The sequence below is a fragment of the Melopsittacus undulatus genome, chromosome 11 (assembly GCF_012275295.1).
Source record: "Melopsittacus undulatus isolate bMelUnd1 chromosome 11, bMelUnd1.mat.Z, whole genome shotgun sequence".
Taxonomy (NCBI): Eukaryota; Metazoa; Chordata; class Aves; order Psittaciformes; family Psittaculidae; genus Melopsittacus; species Melopsittacus undulatus.
This window is the reverse complement of record NC_047537.1, coordinates 23,998,070-24,015,249: the sequence shown is the minus strand read 5'-3', so window position 1 is coordinate 24,015,249 and position 17,180 is coordinate 23,998,070. Positions and strand designations below refer to the sequence as shown.

Below are 17,180 nucleotides of genomic sequence, written 5' to 3'. Positions count from 1 at the left end.
TGGGTAGGAAATGTATAGTCTGAAAGTGCTTGGGAACTTTTATTTCAGGAGTTTGCTCAACACAATGAAATTCTTGCTGGTGGTGATTTATCAAACAGCATCTTTACTATAAAGGTGAGTGGCACAGTGGGGAGCTCTAATGTCTGTTTAGCATTATAATATATTGCACTGCAGAAATGCATCCTCTGCTGAGTCTCCATCTAAAACACAGCTAGAGCTCACCAGCAGGCTGCAGAGACTGAACACCCTGTCAATTCAAAGGGATTCCCTTTGGATCAAGGTTGAAGTCTGTTTGTCAAAGCAGCACACAGGCTTACCAGCCTTTCCCTCCCCTCAAATTATACCTTAAACTTGAGTGTCACATTGACTCTGTGAGAAGCTTCACCATGTAACAAAGAACCAGCTTTGCTCTGTGCATTGGAAATCTTGAAGGATAATAAGACTGCTGCAATGGAAGCTTGGAGACAAGACCATGTGCTGTCTCTGCAATGAGAGGTTTAATCTCCCTATTTCTGAATAACTGAATCATATGGGAAAGTAAGGTTCTCCCCATTTGTCCTTTTTGCTGCAGGAAAAAACATTACATGCAGTTATTATATTGCCTTTCCTTATCCAAAAGAATCTTGAAGTATTTATAAGTAGGATGCAGTGGAAGCAACAGCCCCGCCACCATATTGCAGTTGCCTCTGCAGTGAAATAAAACCACTACTCTGAAGCCTGTTTGTGTATTTGGGAGTGAAAATGAGAGAGTTTGGGAAATTACAAGCTCATGGGCAAAATATAAGTTGAAAACAGGCCTGAAATTTGGTCAGGAAACACAAATTTTCAGAACACTTTTTATAATTTGAAAATATAATGAGCAGAAGCAGACAGAAGCCTGCAGATGCTGCCTACTGAATGGTGTCTGCTGCAGCAACGGGGCCTAGCACAGTGTCTGGGCAGTGGCCCAGCAGCGACCTGGAGGGAAAAGTCATCGTGGTTGTCTGCAGGCACTGGCAGGGCTCAGCTCACCTGGCTTGATTTGATGTGACAAAATCACAGCCTGGACAGCACAGACATACACTCTGTGCTTGTGTGTGCAGAGAATCCTTTGCCACACCTCAGTCTGGTTTAGCCTAATGGGCAATGACTACATTCTGTTCATATTGATAGTATTTTAATGATATATTTGCTGGGAAATAACCAAAAGGTTATGGTGCTTTGGTTCCATCTCCAATTGCTGGATTTTGCCTCCACAGAGGGTGGGAGTTTGACACCAGTGCGGGATGGTCCATGCACGCCCAGGCTGAGGTCCGTCAGCTCCTACGGGAACATCCGTGCAGTTACCACTGCTCGCAACCTGAACAAGTCCTTGCAGAACCTCAGCTTGAATGAAGAATGTAAGAGACATTGCAAAATGCTTTCATTCTCCCCATCCCTCCTACAAGCCAGGCAATTCCACGTGCCAGACAACATGAGCTGAAAGCAGCGCTTCAGCCTAGATTGTCCAGCTGCCAGCTCCAAGGGCTTACAGGAGAAGCCCCCTCATAACTAGTTTCAATTTTCTGGTCATTAGCATTGATTTTTCAGAGTGTTTGTGAACCAAAAAGGTGCTTTCCAACTTGCTAATATACATGGATTTTTAACTGAATCTTTTCTGACCCCTTGATGCTTGTTCTGTATTTAAACATTCAGTATTTAAAAGGGGATGTTGTGGATTTGCCTACACCTTCACTGGATGTTTCAGGGTTTACGAAAGAGCTGTTCTACCAAGGTGAAACCTATTCTCACTAGTTCTTATTTCAGCATCTCCCTCTTTCCTTTTGGCAGCTGGGAGCTCTGTTGCATTTTCTCCTGGGAATCTCAGCACCAGCAGCAGCGCCAGCAGCACCTTGGGCAGCCCTGAGAATGAAGAATACATCCTCTCATTTGAGACCATTGACAAGATGAGACGAGTCAGCTCTTACTCTTCTCTGAACTCACTAATAGGTGAGTACAGACTCTGCTGCCCTTTCTTTGGCATTGCCTTTCTTCACACGCTTGCTTTCGTGGAAAGTTTGGAACTCAGCTCCTGCTAGATCTTACTCCAACAGAATTCTTCCTAGCAGTAGAAATGTTAATTTCCTCTATGTGTTTTCTGGAAGAAGTGATGATGATTCAGCTCTCTAGAGCTGAAGGATTCTGGGATTGTAATTCCTGAGCCCCTGTGGCAGTTTAAAATCATGTGTTCATTAGAAACTTGATCAGTTCATTTGCTTTTGACTGTAGGTGATGAAATCTGATGTTCTAAAGCATGACAAGAATTCAGGGAAATTTATCTCCATCTTAAGTTAGAATTTGACTTTTCATTTCCACTGGTGCACTCTGGTGCCTGCTTGATGGCTCATACGTGTCCCACAAGAGCTGTACGGCACGATTGGAAAAGAACTAGAGTTGAGCAGGAGATGAGTGAGGGAGCCCTAGGCAAACACTGCGAGCAGTTCTCCAAAGCTTCCCTCATTCCTATTCAGTCAAGAGCTCACATCCAGCTGGAAATGACAGAGCTTATAGAAGTGTTTAAAATTCATAACTTGCACAGAATCCCATTACCTCCAGCATTTGCCTGCTGAAAGCCAGGCTTTTCTCATGTACTGAAGGATCCCCATCTCCCAGCCTGCTCTCTCCTGCTCCCCAGGGAAAGGTGCTGACAGCTCCAGCCACCCTCAGTAGTGCTGTGACTGCTGCACAGCCTGGGCTCAGGTTAACCCCTTTCCTTAAATCTTTAGTGTGCACTAAACTATAGAGCTGTACAGCCAGCAGGAGCTGGGTGACTCGGGGAGGATCTACCTGGGTCATAGACTTGTCTTGCCTAAAGTACTGTTTTGTTCTACTCTGTTTTTTGGAAGGAGCAGTGGTGATTTGGCTCTGCAGAAATGACTCTGCCAAGTAGTTGAGAGGCAGAGCAGTAAAAAGGGTGCTTTGGGCAGACTCAAACCAAAACAGAAATCTGGTCTGTAATAATAAAAGTAGATTTTTCCAAGCACAGTTTCATGCTGTGTTCTGTACTTTGCATTGCCTGGGTTGATTCACTGATGTTCAGGGCTTTCTTCCTCTCTGGTGATTTTAGGAACATGGTGCTAAAGGGATTGTTCTGGATCATTCTATCCACTTTTCTGGCATCGTTCAATGTACTTCTTACCATCAACTTGAGGAAAACCTCTCCATTCCTTCTCATATCAGTTTCCAAACGGCTTCTTGGCTAACAACAGGCCAAGTGATCCCCTAAATGCAACATGTCTTGTAGCCCAGGAGTGTTGTTTCCTGGCAGGCTCTTCCCTCCCTGGATACTCCTGTTACCAGAAGAGACATTTATTTCTGGCCCACATTTTCAAGCTGGCAAGAGGCAGTTTTGGTTAGTCAACAAAGACGTCAGTTCCGATGGGAAGCCAAGCTAAGCTTTGCTGCTTTTTCCATACAGCTAGTCATTAATCTTGATGTCCTGAAAATTTTCAGTTCAGTTCAGTTTCAAGATAGGAAAAGGGAAGGAATTCAGATGGGGGTTTTGCATACCTTGAGGCTGATTATTCATATCCAAACTGCATGATTAAAGTCTTTGTCCTACAGAGAGCATTGCTGGAAAGATTATATTATGGAATGATCAAAGGAGGAAAATAAATCTAGGAGTGATGAAATTCCAGGAATAGCTCTCTTTTCCAGCAGAGGCTGGGGGCAGAAACCTATTTGCCACATCACAGGATCCATCCTGAAGAGCTGCCTCGAAGAAACACAGCAAGAAGTTAAGGATGAGGAGAACAAGAGATGTAGGTGGACAGTGAGCTGCAGCAAGTAAGAGAGTGGATGCTGGGACAGGTAGAGCCTCCTTCTCTATCACCAGGCTATATATTGAAATGTACAGACATAATGAGAAGCAGCTGGTCACCCAGTGTTGATAAATAGTAACTTGCATAGTAGCTAAATAGAGGGATTTGAGTGGGTTTTGGAAAGGAAAGCTTAATGTAGATGTTGCTCATGGTGGGCTGCTTTCATGTTGGCTGTGACAGCCCTCGTCCATGGAGGGATCTGCTCTGTGAGGGAACCTTCTTTTTCCTAATGAGTTTCTTCTGGTCTCTGCTGGAACACCAAAAAGCTCAGGCTTGGCTGCTTGAATGGTGTTAGAGCCTGCAGGAGCCCCTTTGCATGGCCCTGTGCAGAGACAGCAGCTCACAGACTGCCAGGGCTGCACAGGAAATGCTGATTTAGTGTTCCTGACGGGAATGGCCTGTGTCCACTCCTGCTGAAGTAGAGTTCAGGGAGCAATCAGGATTTCAGATGTTTAATCTGAGTGGCTCTCACAGGACCTTCTATGTCACTTGTGGAAAGTGGGGGATACACATTTACAAAGCAGGTGGGATGAGTGTTGATGGGAGGCAGATACCTGAGTCCTTGGGTACCATTTGGTCTGAAGGATTTCAACTGTGTTTTGCGGCGTCGCAGCCTGAAGCTGCTGTTCCCTGCAGGCACAGGAGCTGGTCAGGTTTTGCTGCTGTGCTGGGTGGGAACAGGCTGCACCTTCTTCTAGAGATGGATGCTTAAAATCACTGCAGTGATTTTTTACAGGGGATTGGAAAGAAACGCTGCCAAAACCTGGCAAAGCAAGAAGGATAAATAAAACCATTAGCATTCATGTTTGCATCCACCATGGTTCTACCATTAGTCTACTCAGTGACCTGGCCACAGGACCTCAGCCAGGTCCCGTCCTCAGAGCGCTGCATGGTGCTTGCTGCTGAATTGAACTTTGCATGTGCAAAGAAAATCAGCGTCACTGGTAAAAGCAAGCAATTTATTTTTGACATTCTTAGCAGAGAGGAATCATTCTGTAAACGTAAATCTGTGCTGCAAGGTCCATTTAACTGGCTTGGAATCAGTCTGACTAATTACAGAGCTGTCTGCTTAGATTAACTCCCCGTCCCCCTTGCTCAGCTCTTTGTTTGCGTCTTGTGAATGTTTTTTTGCATTCTAGTCCATTCCATGAAATGAAGCTGCTGTTCCTGCTGCCACCTCTGCTGCCTTCTGTTATCCCACTGACGTGTGCTCAGGTTTTCACAGGAGCTGTGTTAGATGGGTCCCTCGGCTGAATCGATGTAATGAACAGCACTAACCATGGGGGGAGGATGGCAGAAGAAAGGCCCAGTCCTTGGAGCACCGGCTCAGAGCCTGGGATGCCTTTGTCGAAATTCCCTCTGTTCTTTTCAAAGGCTGCAGGTGCATGAGGAATTGCACTGGCGCAGTTCTGCTTTCACTTGGTTTTCCTGTGACACTCAGATGTATAAAATATGGTCTTGTTTTCCCTTCATGACTGCGTCACCAATGAGATGGTATCTCAGACACTGGAAAATCCAATGGGTACCCTCTTGTTCTCCCTTTCCCTCCCTTTCCTTTCACTGTCTTTCAAGGGCTTTAAAAGAAATCAGTCCGTGCAGATTTCCCATTGGTCCTTATCTAGCTCAGCACAGGACCTCATGTGGGAGGCAGAGCTCTGAGCAAACCTCCAATGTCATTACCTGGCTGCTGTTTCAGTGGTGGTGGGGTTTTTTTCCTCCCACAGCTTGTAGCACTTTATCACTCTCCCTCTCTTGCTTTTTTCTCTTTCCCTGGTGATAGACACTTCCAGGATGAACATGGCAACTGCAAAAATAAAACCCAAATGGTCAGAAGCCTAGAGGAGACAAGCTTTGTATCACCATCCTTTAGAGTTAGGAGGCCTAACCCCTCTTCCAAGCAGGGACTTACTTTGTTGTGTACTGATACTGTCTTTAATCAAACATGGATAAAGAGCTTCTGAAAAAGGCAGTGGCTTTTGTCTGATGTGACCAAAGCCAAAACCTGAACTGGGATCTGCACCATTCAGTTCTGATCAGTTCATGTGTGCCGTGATTTTGTATCCTTTGGCCTCTGTACTCTGCTGGCATGAACAAAACAGGACAGATCAGTGCTTATTGACTCTGCTGTGTCTTGACAGTTGTTACTGCTTTTTCAGATTCTCAGCTTCTTCATTTCTCCTGGTTGGATTTACCATTGTGGTGTCGTGGTCAGGCCCTGTATCTCACCAGTGTGGGGAAGGTTAGGTTTAGCTATAGAGGTCTGTGGTGTAGGCAGCCCCCATCTTCAAATGGTCCCATCAGAAATCTTTGTGATAGTTCTACATGAAACTCTGTGAGTGGGCACTGCTTGGAAAGTCCTTTGGAAGTTGGCTGAGTAAGAGACCCTTTTCCTCGCAGGTCAGATGAGAGGATGGAGTTAGGTTATTGCCTTTGTGTTTCAGAGTGCTTGGTCACAGACTGGGGAATTTTTCTGGCACCAGAAAGACTCCCTTGGCTGACAAGGACAAGCCTGTGAAGTGCAGCCTCTGTACTCCTTGCTACCTGCCTTCTTCAGCCAGAGTTAAATCTGGGCTGTCCAAGCCTCTTTTCTATGGGTTTGAGCATTGGGTTTAGCAGAGAAGCTGCTTGTTGACCAAGGAGCCTTTTTTTTCTAACTTAACACTTTATATTTAGTTTCCTCCAGAAACATGAAAGGAACTGCAGTAACAGCTTGATCTGTCATTTGCCATTGATTGTGACTCATCTGAAATCCCTGTGTCAGTTCCCCTTTTTGTTAGCGTGGCCACTTCAGTATTGTCCAAGTGGCTCAAACCCCAGCTGCCAGTGTCACAACTGTTAGGCACTGTGAGGGCTGGAGGAAAGAACAGTTTAAAGATTCACCTAAAAGCAGCAAGCTAAAATGTTCCCAGAATTGTGTCAGTTGTGGTAAATGCTTGTTAATTTGATCTGTACTTTGAATCTGTCAGTCCCTTCTGCTGAAATACCAAGCACCAGATATTCTCATTCAGTGACAAATTGAGGGCTTGATACAAATGTCAATAGGAAGGACTGACTTGCACTTCCTGCTTCACAAAGGTGCCAGTGCTACAGCTTCAGTTTTAACATTTACCTGCTTGGTAACCTTGTACAGCATATAAAAACTTGAATGTTGAAGGTGAGTATTAATGCTTAAAACAGCAATCAAAATAACAATACAAGTACAAGCCAGGAACTGTGGGTTTGTACTGGTTAGCATTTTAGGTCAGGAACCTCAAAGACATGATCCATTTGTCGTCTCCAGCCCAGAAAAGCTGCAGTTTGATGGAAGCTGATTGAGGTAGCCTTTAATTTATTTGGCTTCCTCCGAGTTTCATTTTACAAGCCCTTGCAGGGTTCACAAACACAGACAACATGGAGATGAAGCACCCATAGAGGGTGTTTTTGAGCTCTTCTCTTGATGTTTTTTTAGATGTCATTGTGATGCTTGCAGTTCTAATGAGTTTTCTCACATAAGATCAAAGCGTTTGAGTCGATGGATCATCATGTGCTGTGGGGCTTTGCTTTTTGTTTTGTGTTTTGTTATCTTAGGTGTGAGTTTCAACAGTGTTTATACCCAGATCTGGAGAGTGCTCCTTCACCTGGCTGCTGACCCCTACCCTGATGTCTCCGACCTGGCCATGAAGGTTCTCAATAGTATTGCCTACAAGGTATGCCCCCTGTGTTCATGTGTGGCTGTGAGGTTTTGTATGTTAATTTTCTTCATGCTTAGGCAAAGTGTAGGCAGACTGAGCTGAATGAGTGCTCTGGAGGGCTCTGCCCAGTTCGGTCTGGATCTGTTGCAGAAGGAGCTTTTAGTGTTTCAAGATGATAAAACCTCATATGAACTCTTGATCAGGTAAAAGAAATCAATGGGGGAGGGCCTGGGGTTGGGTTAGGATACGAGTCAAGTGCAGAGCTTAGTCAGTAGGTCTTGTTTAGAAGTCTACTTATCTAGATCAGTCCCTGGAAGAAACCTTAAATATACCTCATTCAATTATCCGTTTGCAAACTGATTTAGATTATGCAAGTGGGACTGACCTGCAGACTGAAGCCACAACGGCTCTCCAACCCAGGTGAACTAGTACATGTGAGTCAGCATGCAGACACCCCTGCCACTACTCACCTCTTCAATCCAGGCCTAATCCACCTAAACCACCATCCTCATCACATTTCATCCTCCGAGGGTGACAAGATGTCCCTGGAGGCTGCCGTCACAGCTGATTCAGAATTGCCAGCCTGGGAGCCATAGAAGCACCCTCACCTTCCACCTCAAACCAAAGCACCAGGCCACCCCAGAACATCTTCTCACCAGCTGCCTCTCTCCTCCTGCCCCAGTCGGTGGTGGTGGAAAGCTGGCTGAGTGCAGTCCTCCCCACATGCTTTCTGGTTGCTCCAGCATCAAGTCCATGAGCCATTGCAATGCAAGATGACTTCTCTTACTGATGATTTGCAGTCAATAATCCTCAGTCTTCACACTTGGGCTTCTCAGCCGAAGTTGCAGTAAGAGATGCCAGCATTGTGCACTACCATTTAATTGCCTTAGAGATTCTTGCTTTTAAATCTAGTTTTCTATTGAGAAAAGAGTGTTTTATTTGAACTCTTTGTTTTTAAGTATACTTGTCAGTGACTGGTGAAGTCTGGGGTTTGGGATAGAGAATTAACAGTGGGGCAACAAGGTCAGCCCTTCCCTGATGATACAGGTGTACAACAAAGTACTGTCAGGCTGGAGGTGCCAGTCTAAGGTGAACAAGGAAAGGACGGGATTCTGCCTCTGCTCTAGATGCATGGAATTATGTCAGTTTTGTATATTTGAGGCTCTAGACAAAATGAAATGTTACTCCTACTGTGGGATTAAAGGGGTATAAAAAGGAACCAGATCTGCTTTTGCTGTGTTAAATATTTTTCCAGGACTTAGCTCCTCACTAGTGGAAGGAGATGTCTCAGTGTTAACATAGATGCTGCCATGCCCTGCAGTGCCTCCACTAGCACTGTGTGGGTCTGCTCAACCAGCAGGACTCCTGAGCACTGTGTTGTAGTACCCACAGTGAATGTTATGGTTGATTTGGTAAATTCTGTGTTGATTCTGACAAGTTTGGGCCTAAATATCTCAGTATTGGATGGAGTCCAAAGGCTCAAGTGTTGGGTATCCTGCATCTCGTGCTCTGCTTCCAAGGCAGCTGCTCTGTTCCTGGCTGAGGCAACAGCTCTTCAAATGGTTTTGCAAAACAAGAAAAGAAGCATTCCCATTTACAAAGGTTCTTACCTGGGCATGCTTCAGTGAACAAAACTTACTTGTTCTTCTCTGCTTTAGCCATAAGATCCATAAGGAAAGTATTTAAGCACGCAGCTTGGGCAGGTGACTATATCATGGGTTCACTGCTGTGCGCTTCGTGATACCGTGGGCTTTGCTCTTGCCAGTGCCACCTGGCTTAGGTGGCTTCTGAAAAGGCTTCTTTTATTTTAAAAACCCCAACAAACCAAACAAACCTATTAAGAGCCCATCAAAATGGAAGTTAAGGCTTCAGATCACGGGTTATGATTTGGCCTTTATTCATTTCATTATGGACAAAGCTCCTGCAGTGAGCAGTGCTGCCAGGATTTCCAGCCTGAGCTCCTGCTCTGCTGGTGTGAGCACAGACCCATTATCCTTCTCTGATGCATAGGATAATAATGCAAATTACGAACAATTAATTTTTTTGCTCACTGTATCCTGAGGCCTTTCCTTGGTGCTAATGGAGCTTTGCTGGATGTACGAGGGAGCAGCCCAGGTGCTGCTCACAGGCCCTGGGGTCCTCTGGAGCTGGTGCCAACAGTGAATTTTCCATTCTCTTGTTTGAATTTTATCACTGAATAAAAACAAAAGTTGATTTTCTTGCTTAAAACAAAAATACTGCTTCAGGTGAAGTAAAGCACTTGCATAACAGTGTTCCAGTACCTGAAGGGGGCTGACAAGAAAGCTGGAGAGGGGCTACGAACAAGAGCCTGCAGGGACAGAACAAGGGGAATGGCTTTAACCTGCCAGAGGGAAGACTGAGATGAGCTCTTAGGCAGAAGCTCTTCCCTGTGAGGGTGCTGAGGCGCTGGCACAGGGTGCCCAGAGAAGCTGTGGCTGCCCCATCCCTGGCAGTGCTCAAGGCCAGGTTGGACACAGGGGCTTGGAGCAGCTGCTCCAGTGGAACGTGTCCCTGCCCGTGGCAGGGGTTGGAGCTGGAGGAGCTTTAAGGTCCCTTCAACCCAAACCATTCCATGAATATTTTAGGGGTTTAAACCTTTTGTTCAAATTATTATAAAATTCAGAGAATGAGGCTTTATTTTGAAGCATGGACAGCTGCAGCTCTCTGATGGTACCACAACTGAAGTGCAGGCTGTGCGGCACTGCCTGTTACCACTGTGCTCCTCAGCCAGCAGCCCTGAACGCATGAGCTGGGGGCTTAAACCCCTGGCTGGGGTCACTGAGCTGCCGTTCCCATTTCAGTGCACTGAACATTCAGCTCAGAATGCTGCCAAGCTCAGCACTTTGAGGCTTTATGCTTTTACCCATGTTTTGTGATAGGCAGGTGTTTGTCATGTAGCTGGGCTGCCCTGATGGGTGATCAGACAGCACGTTGAGAGCAGTGTGAGTAAATGCTGCTACGCTTTTTGATCCCCTGCAGTGCAAAGTGGAGCCTGTGCTGTGAGCTCCGTGACGGTGCAAGTGTTCAGGCTATGAGTCTGCATCTGTGCAATAGTTATTTGTGAGGCACAGCATGAATTTCAAGCACAGTTTTTGTTTTCAAATGCGACCATTCCTATTCTGTTTCTTTAATGGACCTGTGAATATAGATCTTCATCTGTGGGAGAGCTCCCGTGCTCCTTAAATAGGGGGATATCTTTCTGAGCAGCTGGTGAGTAGGTTGCACAGGCGTGGAGGCTTCCTGGATGTGAACTGCACCGTGGTATCTCATGGGCTGATCAGCCACCACCAGCTCCCACACAGATTGTGGCTGTGTTGTGATTTGTATTTATGGCGCAGGTTGGGATGGTGCAACTCTCATTCCCAGCCTGAGCTTTTAAAAGATCCAAACCATGTTTTTTTGTGTGTACCAAAACAAACAAAAAGGACCCAGTAGTCAGTGTTGGCCTTTTGAGACTTTCTGAAATCACAACTAGTTACGGGAAGTTGACTTCCTCCCAGGCTGCTTCATCCAGCTGCTTTAATGGAAGGTTGAGGCTGGATTATAGAATCCTATAACTGTTTAGGTTGGAAAAGACTTTTAAGATCATTGAGTCCAACCATTAACCCAGCACTGCCCAGCCCACCACTAACCCATGTCCCCAAGCACCACATCTACACGTCTGTTAAATCCCAGCAGTGATCCCTCAGGCAGCCTGTTCCAGTGCTTGACAGCCCTTTGGTGAAAACTCTGTCCCTAATATTCAATTGAAACCTCCCCTGGCACGACTTCAGGTTGTTTCCTCTCATCCTATTGCTTGTTACTTGGGAGAAGAGACCAAACCACCTCACTAAGGATCACAGCCCTGGGTTGTGAGGTGGGAGGAAGGGCTGGTTGCTGAAGGGGAGCCCTTGGTCTTCCTCCCTGCCCCATGGCACCTTGTTTTGAGGTGCTGGCACAAGTAGCAGGCTGCAGTTGATGCAGGGAAGAGGTTTATGTGTTAGTCAGAGCTGTTTCCCCATCACAAAAGGGTACTTTGTGGTAAGTATTTTCTGCCTAAAAAAGAAGAATCATCTTACATGTTTGGAGCTGCAGGGGGGCTTTTTTCATACACATTTTAAACACCCCCACACAGTGATGAGATGCTTTAACTGTGCTTAGCCCCCCGTGTGCTGTGACGCACCGCGCCTGGCGCTGACTCGGGGCTCCTCAGGACTCTCTGTGTTTTCTCTCCAGGCCACGGTAAATGCTCGTCCCCAGCGCATCCTCGACACCTCCTCTCTGACTCAGTCTGCCCCTGCCAGCCCCACCAACAAGGGCATGCACATCCACCAAGTCGGGTAAGCAGCAACATTGCTTCAGGGTGCTTTTGCCATAGGGATCTAAGTGTTCCTGGCCAATCACCAGGATCCATCCCAGTTGAATGTGCCAACATCTGGGTAACCTCTTGTTTTAGCACTGTAGGCTGTCCAGAAACAAAAACTATGGGGAAAGGCAGAGAGTTTCTTCTGATTCTTCTTTTCAGGACAAGAGTAACAAACTGCTCTCATTACCTGAAGATTAACTGAAAGGATGGGCTAACTCCTGCTGGTTTTACTGGTGCACTCTGCCTCTGTGGTACCCAAGGTTCCCATTGAAGCCTGATCTGTATTTTCTGCCCTTTCAGCTGACGAAAGCCAGGGTTATCTGATGATCAACAAGCCACGTCTAAACTTCAGGGAAATTGGGATAACGGTATGGGCAAAGCTAGGATTAGAAAGTTTGATTATTTCCCAAAACCTACGCTACAAGAGCAAACACCACACTTCAGGTCATAGAATCCCAGACTGGTTTGTGTTGGAAGGGTCTTTAAAGCACCTCCAGCTCCAACCCCTGCCACGGGCAGGGACCCCTTCCACTGGAGCAGCTGCTCCAACCCCTGTGTCCAACCTGGCCTTGAGCACTGCCAGGGATGGGGCAGCCACAGCTTCTCTGGGCACCCTGTGCCAGCGCCTCACTGGATCTTGCAGCCCTGTAGCCAGTGTGCACCAGTAAGATTCAGAGTTGGAATGAAGGGCCCAGGTCTGCACAGTGATGGTTTCTGATTTTTTAATGTAACTGTGCCACAGGATAAATCCCAATTCACATGTAAATTAAAATGCTTTTCTGTGGGCTCACAGGACTTCCAGCCTCCCCAGTGAAATATAAATCTTATAAGAAGAAACAAAGTAAAAGTGACTTAATTCACATGCAAAAGTCCAGGGATACCTAAATCCTTTCCCTCTCTTTGATCTTTAGAGGGTCACCTCCAACCACTAGTACGAGCAGCTCTAGCCTGACCAACGATGTGACAAAGCAGCCGGTCAGTCGCGACATGGCCTCTGTCAGACCTGCCAACGTCAGCAGTGTTGGGGTGCAGTACACTCCCCACTCCCACCAGTTCCCTAGGACAAGGAAGATGTTTGACAAAGGGCCAGAGCAGGTAAAGAGTCTTCCCTTTCACACCAACTGCTTCCCCGCTCCGTGGGCTTTGTGGCATGTTCTGTTCTTTGTGGTTTGTTTCCACATCCCTCCTGTTTGCTTTGAGCTGCTGTTAACTCCAGAGCCTCTCCTTCTAACCAGTAAAATGAAAATTGATTAATTTTGTTTCTTCAGTATAAATGTTGTTTGGTAGCTTCTGATAGGGCATTATTCACTTCTGCTACCAAGAAATGTTTAATCACAGTTGATTGCTTCTTAATCATAGAATAGAATAGTTAGGGTTGGAAAGGACCTTAAGATCATCCAGTTCCAACCCGCCTGCCATGGGCAGGGACACCTCACACTAAACCATATAACCCAAGGCTTCATCCAGCCTGGTCTTGAACACTGCCAGGGATGGAGCATTCACTACCTCCCTGGGCAACCCATTCCAGTACCTCACCATCCTAACAGTAAAGAATTTCTTCCTTATATCCAGTCTCACAAACATTTGTCTGCCCAAGTGATAGAATAGAGTCAGATCCATGACCCTCAGATGTTTTTTCTCCAACCTGAGCAAATCAGGAGGAGAGGAGGAAAAAGGGGAGATTCCTCGTCCTTTAACGTACAAGCCAGCATTCCTCAGGCAAGAATAATAGGTGCTTCCACACTGGAATATTCACCTTCTTCCCAGCAGCCTTTACCTGCTCTGTGTTTAACAGACCTTCTTCACTACAGACGATGGAGACTAAGAATACCAAAGCTCCTCATGGGTTGCTCTGCTGGAAAGGAGTTGGTAGGTTAAGAACTGGGAGCCCCTCTGGGAGGAGCAGCAACTCCTCCTTCCAGCAGAGCAAGCCAACAGGGCTTTTGCATACTTTTTAGCATTCTGAAGATTCATCAGGTACTGGGCAGCTGTCCATTCACAGAAGCTTGAAGGGCTGATGTGTTGCCAAGTAGAGCAGTCAGTCAGATTTTAGAATGCACAAGTGATGTGAATGTCACCTTCAGATGGCTCATGTCAGGTGAACAGGTTGAGTCCAAGCACACTTGGACATGCTCATGGCAATCTCTTGAAGACAGAGGTTGTTCCCAATTGGTGGTCAGTGGTGTTGAGGATTCAGCCATCTGGCAGGAGTTTTGTGTCACCCTCTCCCTCTACTTCAGCACATTTCCAGGATTTTCTTGGTGATGGCTCTGTGGATGATAGGAAACAGAAAAGGCTACAGGTCAGCTCTACTGGTATGCTAATGCATGAAGCAGATGGAGGGGCTTCCTCCCAGTACAATAGAAAGGAGTCTATAATATTCTTCTTCCATGGGAGATAATTCTCCATGAGAATGATTCTCTCCATGGGAGGTTACTCTTCCATGGGAGGCACACTCCACCAGACAAGTGAACGGTGTAGCTTTTAGGTGCTCTGACTCCTGAGCAGTAACTGCCTGTAACTTACATTGGCACTTCTGCCTTTCCTTAATGAGTGCTGTCATGGAAAAGCCTTTGGAGGTGGAGAGTCAATTCTGTGAAGAAGAAAATGTTGAAACCTTTTCATGAACACCTTCACTTCCCATGGGAATGGCAGCTGGGATCATACTTTGTTTTCTCTTTGGGTGTCTTGTGCTTTGTAACATCCTCATCCCACACCTGCCCTTGGTGTGAAGCTGTGGCTGGCTCTGCTTTATCCTGAATCATCTTCACTACTCCACTGTTTCTCATGCCAGATGCTTGGGAGACTGTGAGGAAACTCATCCTGGGACTTCAGTTTGATGATGCACTGATGCTTCAGACCTGATTCATATGCTGGCCTGGTTATGCCTTGTGCTATGCAGATGAGGGAATTTTCACATTTCCAGAGAGCTAATGTAATGACAGATTTTAATGCTAGATGTACAGAATTACATCTCCTTGGCAATGTCTTTGAGCTTTTTCTGCCTGGTGACGTGTTGAAGGCAACCTGGGTATTGCTGTGTGTGCATGTTGGCGTGTGCATGGCAGGGGCAGGGGTTGATGTCCTGTTCTCTCTCTGGGCAGACCACTGATGACGCCGATGACACCGTTGGGCACAAAAGTTTCATTTCAGCCACAGTGCAGACGGGGTTTTGCGACTGGAGTGCCAAGTATTTTGCTCAGCCGGTCATGAAGGTAACACTTTGTTTCCTCTGTGCATACTTTGTGGATCGCAGCACCACAGCTCCTGAGAAGTGCTGCTGTCCTGAGTGAGGGCTAGGGCCTTTCCTAAGTCTTTTTCCCTTCCTTTTCGTTCAGTCTGGGGAGACTCAGGTGCATCATGCTGCTCTGGGGAGCTTGTGAAGTGAGAGGGAAGAGGTCACCAAGAGTCAGTGGCAGATGGGACAGAGGTGTATTTCTAGGGAAAGAGTTCAGGACAAAGCCCTGAACCCCATGGGGGACGTTCCAGAGAGAAGGTAGCAGTGAGGGGAGCTTCTGTAGTTGACCCAGATCCGCCAGTTTTGCACAGTTGCAGGTTGCATGACAGTTGTTTCATTTGAAATGTGCTTGTCTATGTAGTGAAAATTGTATTAGAGTAACAATGCATGGTTTTTTTATATAAATAAATGGAGTGAGGAAGGTCCTTTATTCCAGAAAGGGCTGTGAGAGGCTGGGGGAGGAGAGATGCTGGTTTCTATCTGACATCCTGACTCAAGGCCCCATAATCCCAGTGGCACAGGATGTACCCTGTGCCTGAAGCCAGCCTTGGCTCTTTGCTCATGTGTGACTTCAGAGCCCTGCTCTGCTTATGGGCACCCTGTGTAAACATCTTCAATTTAAAAAGGAGAAAGGGGGAATAATGGGACATCCACAGGAGTGCCTGTGGGGAGATTTGGAAGCATCATTGTTGAATTTTAAAGTTTAAGTGCTACTATGATGAAGAATGAGGGTGGGAATGACAGATCCTCACTGAGGTCTTTTTATAAGTGAGTGTGTTCTGGTGACTAAATTGGCTTTATCTGAAGTGAGTGTTACACCGAAGCCTTGTTCTGGAGGAAAACCAACCCAGAGCTCTTGAGAGATGGGCAAAGATCATCAGTGACTGGAAGGTGAAACTGTTAAATTCCCAGAATCTTTTAGCCAAAGATCAGGTTTCAGTTTCAAGTATGAAACCAAAACAAGCAGTAAATCTTCCCTTATTACACGCAAACACGGTAAGGGAAGGCTCCAGGTACCCTGGGAGTCAACCAGCACAAACTGTAACAGAACTTTCGGCTTAATTTCTTGGAGGTTTTGCGATTTCTGTGAATAATAATAATGCACAGCTTGTATTAATGCCATTACCTGAGCAACTCCACAGCAGATGTTTGCATCCAAGCACTGATACCTAAATCTTACTAATGAAGAAATAGTACATGTTATGTGCTGCCTCATCCAAGAACTGCCACTGCACCATCCATCACCACTCCTCCACTCTTCAGGCATGTGGAATCATTTGGGAGGTAATTGCCCCTAAGAACATCACAAAAGTAGTTACATGGCAGCCGGGTTCTGAGCAGCTTTGATTTCTTTAGAGAATCACCAGGAGGAAAGATGAGATGGGGAAGAGATTGCCTCGCACTTCCTGAGCTGCACAGGGAATCAATTCCCTTCTGATACCATTATAAGAAAAATTCACCAGGACATATGCCTGGCCCGTGGGGCTTGGTGCTGGGTCAGGCATCCACCCAAGGCTTCTCTCATCAAGATGAGTTTTGGTGTCTTCATTCAAGTCCAGCAGAGTACAGGAGGAGGAGGATGGTGTTCTGTCTCTTAGTTCTTATTAAAAACATTTGTCTGCTTTCTAAGGAAAGCTCTTTCCAGTGAAGAGGGGTGTTTTATTAAGGAAGTAAATCATGGTAGACAGCACTTGAGGCTCTGTCGTAGGTGGGTGGGGAGCTCCGTGTGTGTGTGGGGGTTTACTACTTCATGTGCATAAAATGGAGGAAGTTATTCTAAGGACAAAATGTGGAGCATTCCTGTACTAATTCACAGAAGCCAGCAAGGGGGAGTCATGGAAATCGAGGTGTCCTTCAGCCCCAGTGAGTGCTAGGGTGTTCAGTGTCTCACTGAGAGTTAAGGTACTGCAGAGTACACCCCTGTGCATCCTGCATTTGCATCCCACATGTGCAGGGGCCTCTCTCTTCAGCATTTGCTAGCATAGCAGGAGTAGCAGTAGCCTGTATGACAGTGATGGTTCCATTAATAGTTTCCCAAGTGTTTGCATTTGGAAATACTCACTGGC

The 17,180-nt window shown here is 46.3% G+C and overlaps 1 protein-coding gene across 2 annotated transcripts in view; it reads left to right on the top strand.

The window, feature by feature from the left end:
* Nucleotides 1-17,180, top strand: part of RPTOR (regulatory associated protein of MTOR complex 1) — a 115,158-nt gene that overhangs the window by 71,141 nt on the left and 26,837 nt on the right. For both annotated transcript variants that reach the window (XM_031054555.2, XM_005140729.3), the window contains exons 19-24: nucleotides 1,239-1,379; nucleotides 1,810-1,968; nucleotides 7,407-7,525; nucleotides 11,747-11,850; nucleotides 12,788-12,971; nucleotides 14,981-15,091. In XM_031054555.2, coding sequence (XP_030910415.1) covers nucleotides 1,239-1,379; nucleotides 1,810-1,968; nucleotides 7,407-7,525; nucleotides 11,747-11,850; nucleotides 12,788-12,971; nucleotides 14,981-15,091 — 818 coding nt within the window. The remainder of the gene's footprint in view (nucleotides 1-1,238; nucleotides 1,380-1,809; nucleotides 1,969-7,406; nucleotides 7,526-11,746; nucleotides 11,851-12,787; nucleotides 12,972-14,980; nucleotides 15,092-17,180) is intronic.